The 12,995-nt window shown below is 35.7% G+C and overlaps 1 protein-coding gene across 1 annotated transcript in view; it reads left to right on the plus strand.

Moving 5' to 3' along the window:
- The window catches only part of FSTL4 (follistatin like 4), a 529,546-nt gene that overhangs the window by 438,173 nt on the left and 78,378 nt on the right, over window positions 1-12,995 (plus strand). Inside the window, exon 6 of the mRNA XM_051973685.1 lies at window positions 7,593-7,713. Within this exon, the coding sequence (XP_051829645.1) occupies window positions 7,593-7,713 (121 nt within the window). The remainder of the gene's footprint in view (window positions 1-7,592; window positions 7,714-12,995) is intronic.

Here is a 12,995-nt window from a genome sequence, read left to right on the forward strand (position 1 = left end):
GAAACTAAAGAATGGGTTCAAAGGCTTTTCAGAGTTTGCCCCAAAAGTCATGAGTATTATCAGGAGTAAAATGCCTGAGTTTTACAATGTTTCTCTATAAATTGTATTGTGCCTCTTGTAGAATCCATCCTTTGGTTTTAGAGCATAGACATTTTTTAAAAAATAAGTCCTCAGATATACTTTGGAATCCCAGAAACAGTAAACAAAGCAGTGGGAAGCAAGAGACCCCAAGAAGTATAATGGGGAAAGTTATGATTTGGGATACTTAAGTCTATTTCAGTGACTCAATTTATCCCTTTTGAAAACACACTTGTTTTGATGATTCTAATAACATGAAAAAACCTGACACACCTATAAGGAAGTTATTATTTCTCTTGACTCATAACTCCAACCTAAGAAAAGTATGAGTGATGTACTCCCAAATAACTGAGGCTATATGACATGACATGTCATATGACATGAAAATCAATACCATCAACCCGTCCACACAAACTTCCAAGTAATATTACAAAACAAACTTTCATTGAAAACTAGAAAATAAAAATGGAGGCCCAGAGACCATTAAGTGAGTGACTAACCATTATTCCCAAAGAAAAATAGATATTTCCAGAATCATTTACAATCTCTAATATTGAACTTCTCCAACACAGCAATCATACTGCCTTTAAGTCCAATCCTTAGTACCACACTGAGGAACAAAAAGAGACAAAAAGAGAGACTGGGGTATTGTAGAGCTCAAATAAGAAAATGGATATAAGGAACTTTGAAAGCCTGAAATTTCTGTTTAAATTCTAATCATCATCTTTTCCCCTCAAATCATCAAGCGTCTAGACTGGTGCTGACTTTAAACTTTGAACTTCTACTACTTTCCTACTAAACTTAAGCAATAAAGCAACACAAGGGTTTTCCTGGTAAAATTTTAATTTCCAAAATTAACTGTGATTCCTTTAATTTTAAAAATGTATGCATATCTATTTTAATAATCTTAATATTAATTTTTTAAATCTAGACAATCAACAAAATAATTAATCAACCCTGATTTATAGTGTTTTCAGATTTCTGAAATGTGACTGTTCACATTGAAAACTTAACAATTGGCTATAGAAGTTAGAGCTGGTTTGCATAACTCCTGGATAGATAGTTATGTAGATACAGATAGACATGAAGGCAGACATGCATGCATACATAAGATGTGTGTGTTACATTGTAACACATGTGTGTGTTGCATTCCAGAATAGGAAATCAGGAAATGAGACAAACATTATCATTAATAAATATTGATCTACATTTCTACTTTTTTCATGAGTGTAAAATTTCCATAAAAATGACATATATATGTTTTAGAGTCTTAAAGAAAAGATGATAAGGAAATTCAATTGCAGATATTTTCTTTACCATCACACAATTGGTTTAATGTATGATTAGAGAAGTGATGAGCCAATCATGGCGGAAGACTAAGAAATCACAGAAAGGATGACTTGAGTTTTTCCCTGGTGCCTACAGAATAGAATAATAAAAGAACTAGCAGACAACTGTGATTGCTTTCAGTAGACCCTTCATAATGAATTTATAGGAGAATATTGACACTAATAACACATGATAGGTCACAAATAGTTACAATATGCACCAGTGCAGACAGGCAATGTGTATTCTCCTTGATGAAATCAGAGATCCAATAAAAGATTGAAGAAATATATTTTTTTTTACCTCCAGTATTAATCAAGAGACAAGTTTTCTATGTCTCTATAATCTTTTTTTTCTTTTGAATACAAGATAAACTGATAAGGAATGTTTAAATTTTTAAATGCATACAGTGTGATTCAGGGATGGCTTCATTTCTTTTCCTTTGTATGTCCATTTCCTGGCAGGTAGAAGGTACTTAGTAAATTCTTGGTGATCAGTCACCAGTAGTGACTGTAATAGTAATTGTAATATTTACTCTCACTCTCATCAGGGCACTTTTGAGGACTTTGAAACCCTCAGATCTTCTAGTCAGTAAGCTAAATAATCAGACTTGATTAATAGATCACAAATGTATTTTACCATTTAAGTGGGAAGGTAGATGGCACAGTGGATAGAGTGCCAGATCTGGAGTTCAGAGGACCTTAGTTCAAATCTGATCTCCAACGCTGACTAGCTATGTGATTCTAGGCAAATCATTTAACCCTGTTTATCCCAATTTCCTTATCTATCAAATGAGCTGGAGAAGAAAATGGCAAAATACTCATATCTTTGCCAAGGAAACTCCAAATTGCATCACAAAGAGTTGAATAAGACCAAAAAACAACTAAACATCAAAATTTAAGTACCTGGAATAAAAAAAAATTCCCAGAACATACATACAGATGATGGAAAAATTCACTGAAGAAAGTAACCAGGATTAATTAAATATGTTTGCATTGTTTCATTTGTGTCTTTGCATCCTTTGTACCTAATATAGTCACTGCAATTTAGGATCTTCTTAAGAGATGCTTGTCTTCAATATTCCTTTATTAAGTTACTGATTTCCTGAAGGCAAAAGCTATTGAGGGTCAGGTCTGGGAAGATAGGCACATTGATCTTTCTGATGACTCCATGATACCTTCTCTTCATTCCTGTCAGAGATAGTACTCTTACCAGGGGACTAATAAGAGCTGGGGGTAGGAAGGTCATCTAAGTCATGCTGCATAGACTCTCCTACTTGCTTGTAGTCAACTAGATGAAGTTTAAGTACCCTTGTTGCTGTATAGGAAAATCTGTTTTCCTCATAACTTAGATTTTGACCCAGGAAATAGCTTGGACCAGAAATTTGTTAAGTTCAAGAATTGGCTTAATATTAACTTTTATAAGCAGCCCCAGACTCTACTCAGCTATATACTGATCCTTCCTCATCCAGGAAATATTGAGCTGCCTACACATTTATTTTTATTACTGGGGCTTAATACCCTTCTTTAGTTTCAGCTGCCTTTCAGCATTTCAGTGCAAATACAGCAAGCCCTTGTATTTAGCTCAGATACTTGATTCAATTGGACAAGTTTATATATATATATATATATATATATATATATATATATATATATATATATATATATAACCCCAAAAGCAATTTATATTCACATATCATTCATTTTTCATCTTTTGTTTTATTAAAAAAAAAAAAAAGTACAGATTCCCCTTCCATGAAAAGTGTCCCTGGCCCAAGGAAAATCATTTATGATGATAGAACAGAGCACTTCAGTTGTTGTGCTAATTACATCTCACCCAATCCTTTAAATGACAAGAATTCTTAACCTATAAATGATAAACCTGAATTTTTAATATTTTTATTACGATGCTGTTATTGTCCATTCATTTCAATAGTTTCCAACTCTTCATGACCCCTATTTAGGGCAAAGATGCTGAAGTGCTTTGCCATTTCCTTTCCCGCTCATTTTAAAGATGCAGAAACTGAGGCAAACAGGGTTAAATTACTTGCTCAGCATCAGACAACTAAGTATCTGAAGTCAGATTTGAACTCAGGTTCTCCTGACTCCATCTGGCACTCTATCCACTGTGCCATCTACCTGCCTCTTTTATTGCTATATTTCAATATAATTCATTTCCTTTATCATCCCAGCACAAAATATACTGGGGAACTTCCCTGACAAATGAAACTGATTGGTGAGCATTTAATGAGGAGAGGGGCTAAAAGTCTAAAGATCCTCCTGCTAAGAATATGGCTTAATTAGGAGACTCAGCAGATTCAACGCATTTGGGCAGGAGAAACCATTTCCATCCAGACCTCTCTAGCTAGTTTTCTCCCTTATGAGCTAGGTTTCCCTAAACTCTAATGGAAAGGAACAAGGAGGGGGTTCCTTGTCTGGGCAAAGGTTTGCCCAGACTTGATTCTGTTTATATTCTTAAGCAGAAATTAGGTATCCCTATTCCATGGACTTCTACCTAATCTAGTTAACAATATGTGTCTTGGGAGCTAGAATCAATCTCCTCACTCAGCCATGCCCTTCAGAGATGGATTGACCTTTTCAAAAGCTGGTCCTTTGTAATGTTCCAGCTAGCTTTCTGGCGATTCTCTGGAAGGGCCTTGGTCTCAGCAAGATAGAAACCAAGAGAATGGACAAGAATAGAGTCCAAAGTCTTTATTGTCTCTTACAGTCTGTGTCTGTCATAGTCTGACCAGTCTCAGTCTGATCCAGTCTCCTCCAGTAGTCTGATAGTCTGACAGTCTCAACCAGTCTCCCTCTGAGTCTGACTTTGTCCCCAGTTTAAATACCTTATTACAATTACATCATTACAGTATACTGAATAGGTGTGAACTAGAGAACCATTATCTCAATTCTACTGAGTTAACACTTCGTTTCAAGTATACTTCTCCAGAGTTCCAGCTCTCTACAATCCTTAACAGAAATTAAAGAAAATAATTAGTTATTAATATAACAGTAAAATATTAATTTCTCTAAGGATCAAGGTACAGTGTGTCCATCTATGGCTGATTAGAGCAATACGAGCTCAAAAGACTGTACTACAAGTCAAGCACAAAAATTCCATATGAAAATTTGGAGTGGAGCTATCTCTAACTTTGTGCATCTCACACTTTTTTTTGAGCTACTCTGTGTGTGTTTGTGTGTGTGTGTGTATACACACAGGTGTCCCCTATAAAATGTAAGTTCTTTGAAGGCAGAGACTCTTAAACTTCTTTCTTTGTATCCCCAGGGGACAGGCATAATGCCAACCACATAATATGTATTTAATAAATATTTGTGGATTGATTGACAGTTTTCACATATAACTATAGTTTTCACAGCTCCTGACAGAGCCTTCTACCATACTGCTGGTGAATTTAAGTACTGTTTATAGAACAATACTAGCATATGCTGATAAACTATTAACAAAGTGGGAAAGAGCTGAGGGGCAGGGGAGAATGCATACAAACATTAAATTTAATATATATATATATATATATACATATATATATATATATATATATATGACCCCAAAAGCAATTTATATTCACATATCATTCATTTTTCATCTTTTGTTTTATTAAAAAAAAAAGTACAGATTCCCCTTCCATGAAAAGTGTCCCTGGCCCAAGGAAAATCATTTATGATGATAGAACAGAGCATTGTAGATTTCAGAACTGTAAATGCTCATATTGAAAATTTAACAATTCTCAAACTGGTTAGAGCTACTTCCAACACACCTTTTATATCCAATATTTCAAGGAATACTTAGTTGTCATTAGAAAGGCATTATTAGACCTGTCCTTTATTTTACCTCATTCTAGAGGAGTAAAACCAAAAAACACTTTGTAGATATAGAATTGTCACGTGACATTATTGGAAAATCAAACCCATGAGTGCTTTTCTAGTTACATTCTATTTGCTGTAAAATCCTAAAAGTGGCTGAATTCCACTTGTCTGGACTTGATAGAAGCAATATATGTATCCTTCCTCATTCCCTGTCGGTGTGGTCCTTTGCTAACTTTTAAGGCCAACCACTGAGGCCAGTTGTTTTTTGTCTTTCCTATTCAGTCTGTGCTGACTCCTGAGTCAGGATATTATTTATGAGAAGTGTCCTGTCTTTTTTTGATACTTGTTCACTAAACTGCCTGTGAGTGGCAATTATTAGATTTTTGCAGAGTTCTAATGCCCTCAGATGTCCTAGGCATAAAGGTTTTAAATAGAAATTTAATTATTTGCAAGATTTTATCTAATTACTTATATTTTGTTTCTTTGCCTTCCAAAGATATTTTAGATACCTCTTTTTGCTTCCTTGCCTGAATGATCTCTGAAATTTCAATCATTAAATAATAGGCAAATAAAAGAGAGTTTACAATAAAGTACTAGCTTGACCATAATCAAGTGCCAAAATGTGTGGCACTGATCATAAATATTGAAAGACCTACAAAGATGAACAGATAAAGGTAGGTAATCAGGAAAAATTCCAAAGCTAGCAGGAAGTAATTCTATGTATAAACCTTGATTACAAAGTCAGTAGCATTTATTAAGCATCTGCCATGCAGGACACTGTTTTAGGTAGTTTAGAATAATAAGCCATCAATAAAGCATCCCTTATCCTACAAAGATGAACAAGTTTTCCACAGACAGAGTTGTTTTGTCCTTTTTTCTAAGAAAACCAATGAATGAGTGAACTGGATTTAAATGAGGCAGAGTGGTACAAAGTCATCATCCTCATTCTCTCTTTCAGAATCATTAATGTCTGTTTCAGAATCAGAATTAATGGCAAAAAAAAAAAAGTGAGGAAGACTGATGATAATGTAGATGGCCTTGGTGTCTTTCATGTCTGACCAAATTCTAAGAACTTCATAGTAGTGTCTGCTTCAACCACCTTTGTGGTTGTTGGAACAAACTGATTTTATCCACCCATTCAGGTTATAGATGTTGTATGCTTGGATGCCCTTTCTCCCATTTGCCAATGGGTTTGAGGTTTATCCAGTATCAACAAACATGGTTTAAACCATCTACTAAGATGGCTTACTAAGGTGTGGCTGCTGGGCATAGCGTAGGTTCCTGGAGTCACAGGTGAAAATTGAGTGCCAAGTAGACACCAAAGATGGATGAGCAAGCTTTCAGATCAGAGGTGCTCCTCCTTGAAAACCATATACACTCCTGGCAGCAGAAAGGGAAAACAGCATGAGCAAAGGTATATGGGCAGGAAGAAGTTGAAGAGATTGAGAGAAAAGAATGCATGGGAAATAATGATCTTTATCAGGTTTTATAATCAATGAGCAATCATTAATGTAGTACCCATAATGTTTCAAACTCTCTTCTGGGTTCTGGGTAGAAGGGAAAAACGTCAAAAACATTCTTTTTCTAAAGAGATTGCATCTAGTCATATAAATTACATCTAGTGCTACAAATATATAGACAACATGTCTATTTATATGTAATAGAAGAAAATAAAAAGATTGAGACTGGAAGAAGAGGGCACTAATAGTTGGGGAGAATAGCAAAGGCTTCCTGTATAAGTAGGGCTTGTGTTGTAGAAGATGAACATTTTACGTATGGGGATAATCAGTGAAAAGGGTTGCAGGCAAGAGATATAAATGCTGTGTTTTGGGAATAGCAAGATCATTTTGGCTAGGCTGTAAGTGTACATAAAGGGTAATGATATGATTAGAGTAGAAATATAGTTGGGCTCAAAGTATTTTTTATACACTAAAAAGGGAGAGTGGTATATTTGTTCTGAAATCAATAAGAAACTATTCAAGCTTAATGAGTAGATGAGTAGCGTAGACCTTCATTTAGTAAAATCATTTTGGCAGCTCTGTAGAAGATGAATTGGAGAAGGGAAAGACTTGAGGCAAGAGACTATTTTACTATTTCACTGAAATTGTCCAGGTAAAAGATGATGTGGATCTGAACTAAGATAATTAGTTGTGTAAGTAGAAAAAAAAGTTGATGGATGAGGAAGATATTACAAAGTTAGAAAGGACAAGATCTGACCTGAGGTACTGACTATGATGGAATCCTCAGATGTAAGATTTCTGGTGTTCTGTGTAGGAACTGTAACCACAGAAATTGAACTTTTCTTAAAAGCTGAAATCATTTGTTCACTAATGAGACAGCTCTGTTCTCTTGTGTTAAATGCAGGATTTTGGAGAAGATGATTCTCTCTACATCACCAAAGTGACAACTATTCACATGGGCAATTACACCTGTCATGCCTATGGCTATGAGGAGTTGCACCAGACTCACGTCCTTCAGGTGAATGGTTAGTAAATGGTACACCTGCAGCCCTTGCTCCCCCAGTTAAGCAATGCTATATGTCACTCTTGTTATGTGTTACTTATGTACACACTCATGCGCCGACTCATGTGGGGGAATACATACACACACACACAACTCCAAAATATGGAAATTACCCCTTTCCACTTTACTGGAAAGAAAACCTGAGCCTCTAAGACTTTGTTTTTCATATACCTTGTAAGTCAGAAACTAGTAACTGACCATTTATACTGTAAAAATAATAAGAAGAAGTAATAGGTCTACAATTCTGCCCCAAAATGCTCCCCATGGGTAATTGAATGAGACAGAAGGGAATGGATATGTCATTGTACTGTCCCTTATGTGGGTAGGCTCATGACACAAACATGCTAAAAAATGGCAGATTTTGGCATCAATGAAGGGAATGGGAGGAAATATAATCTGTGGATCGAAAGTAGTATCTAACAAAGGTCACACTACCTTCCTTGCTAGCAGCAGGGATGCAAGTATCACAGACATTTGTTTTTCCGACAGCTTACCCTCAGGCAAGGTCTGAGAAGTCAGAGCCTGTTAGTGTCTCTGCCTACCAACCCTCCTCTCCTAGCTAAAAACATTTCTGTTTCCAGCCTAGGCTTTATCAGATTTTAGGGAGCAAGCGAAACAGACTTTAATACACCCATGCCTATATTAACACTATTTCTTTACCAAGAAAAGGTGTATAGTACAGAACAGTTGCCAGATGGCAACTTGAGATCTTATAAGGCTAGTTCCTCTTCCTCCTGAGCCAAACATAGTAGTATTTTTCTCCTAAAACTGAAACTCAGTTGCCTTACATTATTCTCCCTTATCCAAATAAACAAAATAATCATTGATAAGAATAATACATTTAATTGTTCCTAAAAATGCCAGGACTCTTTTCTGACAGTAAAATTTGTTCACCTGAAAACAGACACCAAGGCAAACTTAAACTTTTTGATCATCTTTAAATGGTACATGTTTGGGTTTCTGACTTAGGAGTCATTTAATCTGGGATCTAGTCTCAGTGTTGCCACTAACTAGATGTGTAACCTTGGATAAGTCTCTTTATCTCTCTCACATCATTTTGCTCTGTCCATAAGTTGGACAGGGGTCAGTATCCTAGGTTTGTGTTCAGAAGATTGTGCTTTAAATCGAAACTCTATTACTTCTTACCTGGGTGATGTCTTCAGACCTCATCTATAAAAAGTGTGAGTTGAACTAACTAGTCTCTGTTGGGAAATTTCCCAGCCTTAGTTCCTGGAAAATCCAGAGAAAATCTCACCCACCATTGGGTCCAAAGACAAGAGATCAGATAAAGTAAGAAGCTAAACAGAAAGGAAAAGCAATATATTAGTGCACTATGGAAGAATGATTACCAGTTAGCAGCTTCAGTTTCTAAGGTTTCAGCCTTGTTCTATATGACTTTTTAGATCCAGTTAAAGTACCCAGCCAGTCATGCTGTGGTAGCAACATAATATGATAATTTAAGACAGGAAAGTGACATCTTTTAGAGGGAAGAGTAAAATAAAAGGGAACCCAAAGACGGGCAGTGTTTTGTGGCAAAACATTTCACATATAGCTGGAAGGATTTATTATCTTTATTATTAACTGTACTCCCTGGGCAAGGAAATAGTAGGTATACAGATTTTTTTAATTGTTATAGATGTCCATTTGTTCAATAACATCAGAGATAACATTGGTGATTTAAAAAAAAAAGCAAGCTAATCTTCTAACTACTATGAGATTATCTCCTATCCATAAACACTAAATGGTTTTTATAATAGTGGATGAAACTTCTGCTATGCCAGATCCTTTTATAACTTTATTTCTTCTTCATTTCTAAAGTCCTTTTCATGTGAAACATGATAGTAGACAAGGGCACAAAGTACTCTTAAGGGCATCACAATATATTTTAAACTTTAATGCAATATTTTAATTATTAACTGCTTGTAACATTTGCTATGGAATATTTTTAGCATACAGTTTAATCCTCTCAGCTGATCATTTTCTATATCCTCCTAGTCTGTTTATAGGATGAATTTCATGCATCAAATTGAATAATATAAATTATTTTTCAGCATCATTGTAGCAAATTATGTAACTCTGATCTAGTTAATGGAGAAACTGAGGCTTGTTAATTAAATGGTCTTTTTAAGATCACCTGCTCTATTTCCATTTTAGACTTTTAGACAATATGAGACAGCCAGCTTTTTCCATGCAATGTAGGACCCTTTGTTCATTCATCTGATCTTTGGAAAATCAGTCAGCTGAAAAAAAATCTCTGCTGTAGTTATTTTCAGTGAACAATAATGCTTATGTCCCTATGATCTGATTACTTTGAAAATGTCAAGAAGGAAAAAAAAGGTCTAGAAATGAATAAATGAATGGACATTTAGTTAGCATTTATTATATACTAAGCACTGTGCTAAATAATTCCTCAAAATACAAACAAAAAAGTAACATAATCCCTGTCCTCTTATAGTTTACATGTTAATCATGGATGCCACATAGAGACAAACAGGAGATTTCAGGTTCAATTCAGATGCATGGTTCCAGTCAACCAATCTGTAAATGTTGTGTGCCCACTGTTTGCCTCCCAGTTTATAATCTAATGGAGGGGACCACCTACAAACGAATGCATACAATCAATAAACATTTAAGTTCCTTCCCCGTGCCAAAGGGGTAACTAGGTGACACAATGGATAGAGTGCTGGGTTTGAAATAAGGAAGACTCATCTTCCTGAACTCAAAACCACCCTCCGACATTTACTAACTGTATGACCCTGGACAATCCTGTTTGTCTAGGATTTTTTCATCTATAAAATAATCTGGAGAAGGAAATGGCAAACCACTTCAATATCTTTGCCAAGAAAACCCCAAATGGGATCAGGAAGAGTCAGACACGACTGAAGTGACTAAATAATAAAAATGTTCCAAGCACTCTGTTAATTGCTGGGGACACACAAAAAAGGAGACAACATGCAAACAAATATATACAAAGCAAACCACATGCAAATAAACAGGAAATAGTTATCAGAGGAAAGGGATTAGAATTAAGAAGAGTTTAGGTAAGGATTCCCATGGAAAGTGGAAACTTAATAGAGAATAGACAGGAAAGTTTTCCAGGCATAGGGAACAATCAGAGAGAATACCCATAGATGAAAGAAGAAATGTCTTGTAAGTAAGGTATAATAACAACAAGGAAGCCACTGAAATGTATTAAACAAGGAGATTGAGAGAAGGAGCTGTGACATGACTGGACCTGCTCTTTAGGAAAATCACTTTAATGTTTGAATGAAGCATTGTTGGAGTGGGACAGAGCTGAGACAGAGCTGAGATACCAGATTATATCCTACTACAATCTATTGCAATAATTCACATGGCAAAGTTTAGCTAGATTTGGAAGAAATCTTACTTAAAAAAATATATGGCAGCATCAAATGAGGGTCTTTTCAAGATTGAGGATGGGGTAAAAGACAAATTTGTAGGTAGCAAGGAATAATCCAGTAGACTGAGATTGAAAATAAGGGAAAAAGTAAGAATAATGGAGGTGTGGTAGGATGGGTCTGTTGGAGTAGACCAAATGGAAAGGAATCACTTGAACAAGTAGAGGAATTAGCTTTGGTAAGGAATAAAGTCACTCATCATGTGAAACATAAATAAAGGAAAAGGTAATGGCAGAAGTCATCTAAGTGTTAAGAGCTGAAGAAGAGGGGAAAAGAAAGAATTTTTGGCTAATAGCCTCGATTTTCACTCTCAGATGTTGGCAACATTTTCATTTGAGAGTCAGAGCTAGGGCAGTCATGGTAGCTTTGAAGAGGAATCAAATGTTTTGAAAGAGCTATTAGGAAGAGTGGAATAAGGATTTGTTATGGAAGGTTTAGTAGAATTGCTGAGGAGCAGTGAGATCCTAGTTAAGGTTGTATGACATAACTTTGTTGTGAACCTTGTCAAAATGATTACATGTTTTTCTCCGTCTTCATCAGCACAATGAATATGGGAGTAAATGGTTGGAGTGATCCATGGCTGAGGCTTTCCTGGATGCAATTAGCTATATAATAAGGAGGATAGGAATTCAAGAAAGGAGATCAGTATAGAGTTGAATTTGTTTTCCAAAGGGTCAAGATGGTGACAAGAGGTGAAAGTGGTTAGTATAGAGCAAATTACCTGCAAGAGAAATGAATGGTCAAGGTACTGGAAATTACGATGTGGACAAAATGAAGGGAAAGGAAGCCAATAAATCATGGTCAGTTAAGGAGATTTTAGAATTCTTGAACATAGAGGAAGTGCATTTGTGGGTGATGACAATATGAACAAGTTTGTATGTGAACATTTAGCCCACTTGAAATAATCAAGTAGAAGTACTGAGTTGTTAGAGTTATTTGAGGGAGAGTCAATGTATATGTTGAAGTCCCCTAACAGGAAGGCTGGAGGAAAAAAAAAATTGTGACTCAATTACTGAACTCATTAAGGCAAAAAAAAAAAAAAAAAGGGGGGGGGGGGAGTGATCTATGTATAACAGCTATGAGTTTTTTGATTGGGTGATGTGTATGAATAAGTAGCATGAATCTGCAAGAAAGAGATTATATTAAATGATAGAATTATGAAAATATGGAAGTAACAATGGGAAGCAAGTATCTCAATTTCCCCACCTCTCCTAGCTAGGAAAATGAGTGAAGATATAGACACTACTGAAAAGGGTGACCAGAAAGATTATGTTATCAGGTGGAAACCAGGCTTCTTTGTGAAAATGAGTTTGAGTTTAAAATGAAAGCAGGTTTGTTGTCTATGAAATAGGCAATCCAGAGAGCATAGTGAAATGGCTGGATAAAGTTAGGTTGAATCTTTAGGATGTAAGGATTAAGGGGAATAGAAATGGAGAATTGCTTGATTGAGAGTAGGGGAATGGGATTTTGATGGTGATTTACATCAGTTCAGAATTGTTAGAATGTAAAAGGGTATAACCAGGTTTGAGAATGTTCATCATTAAGTGGAAAATACTGCTTCTCTTCCCAACAGAGGTGAGAAATTGGAGTGAAAGCAAGTAAAATATAAGATGGGTGACATATAATCATTTGAGACACCCCACTTCACAATTCCTTAATTCTCCAAAGTCTGGAGATTAGGTAGGAAAAGGGCATAATAAGAGTTTAAAGTTAAAAGGGAAAAGCCCATTTACCACCAACTTTTTTCCTCCTGTTTTCTCAATAGACGGGAGCAATAGGAAATGAAAGGCTAGAAGTCTAAGGGAGAGTTACTCTTCTTTTTACT

This window comes from Antechinus flavipes, chromosome 2, assembly GCF_016432865.1.
Source record: "Antechinus flavipes isolate AdamAnt ecotype Samford, QLD, Australia chromosome 2, AdamAnt_v2, whole genome shotgun sequence".
NCBI classification, from domain to species: domain Eukaryota; kingdom Metazoa; phylum Chordata; class Mammalia; order Dasyuromorphia; family Dasyuridae; genus Antechinus; species Antechinus flavipes.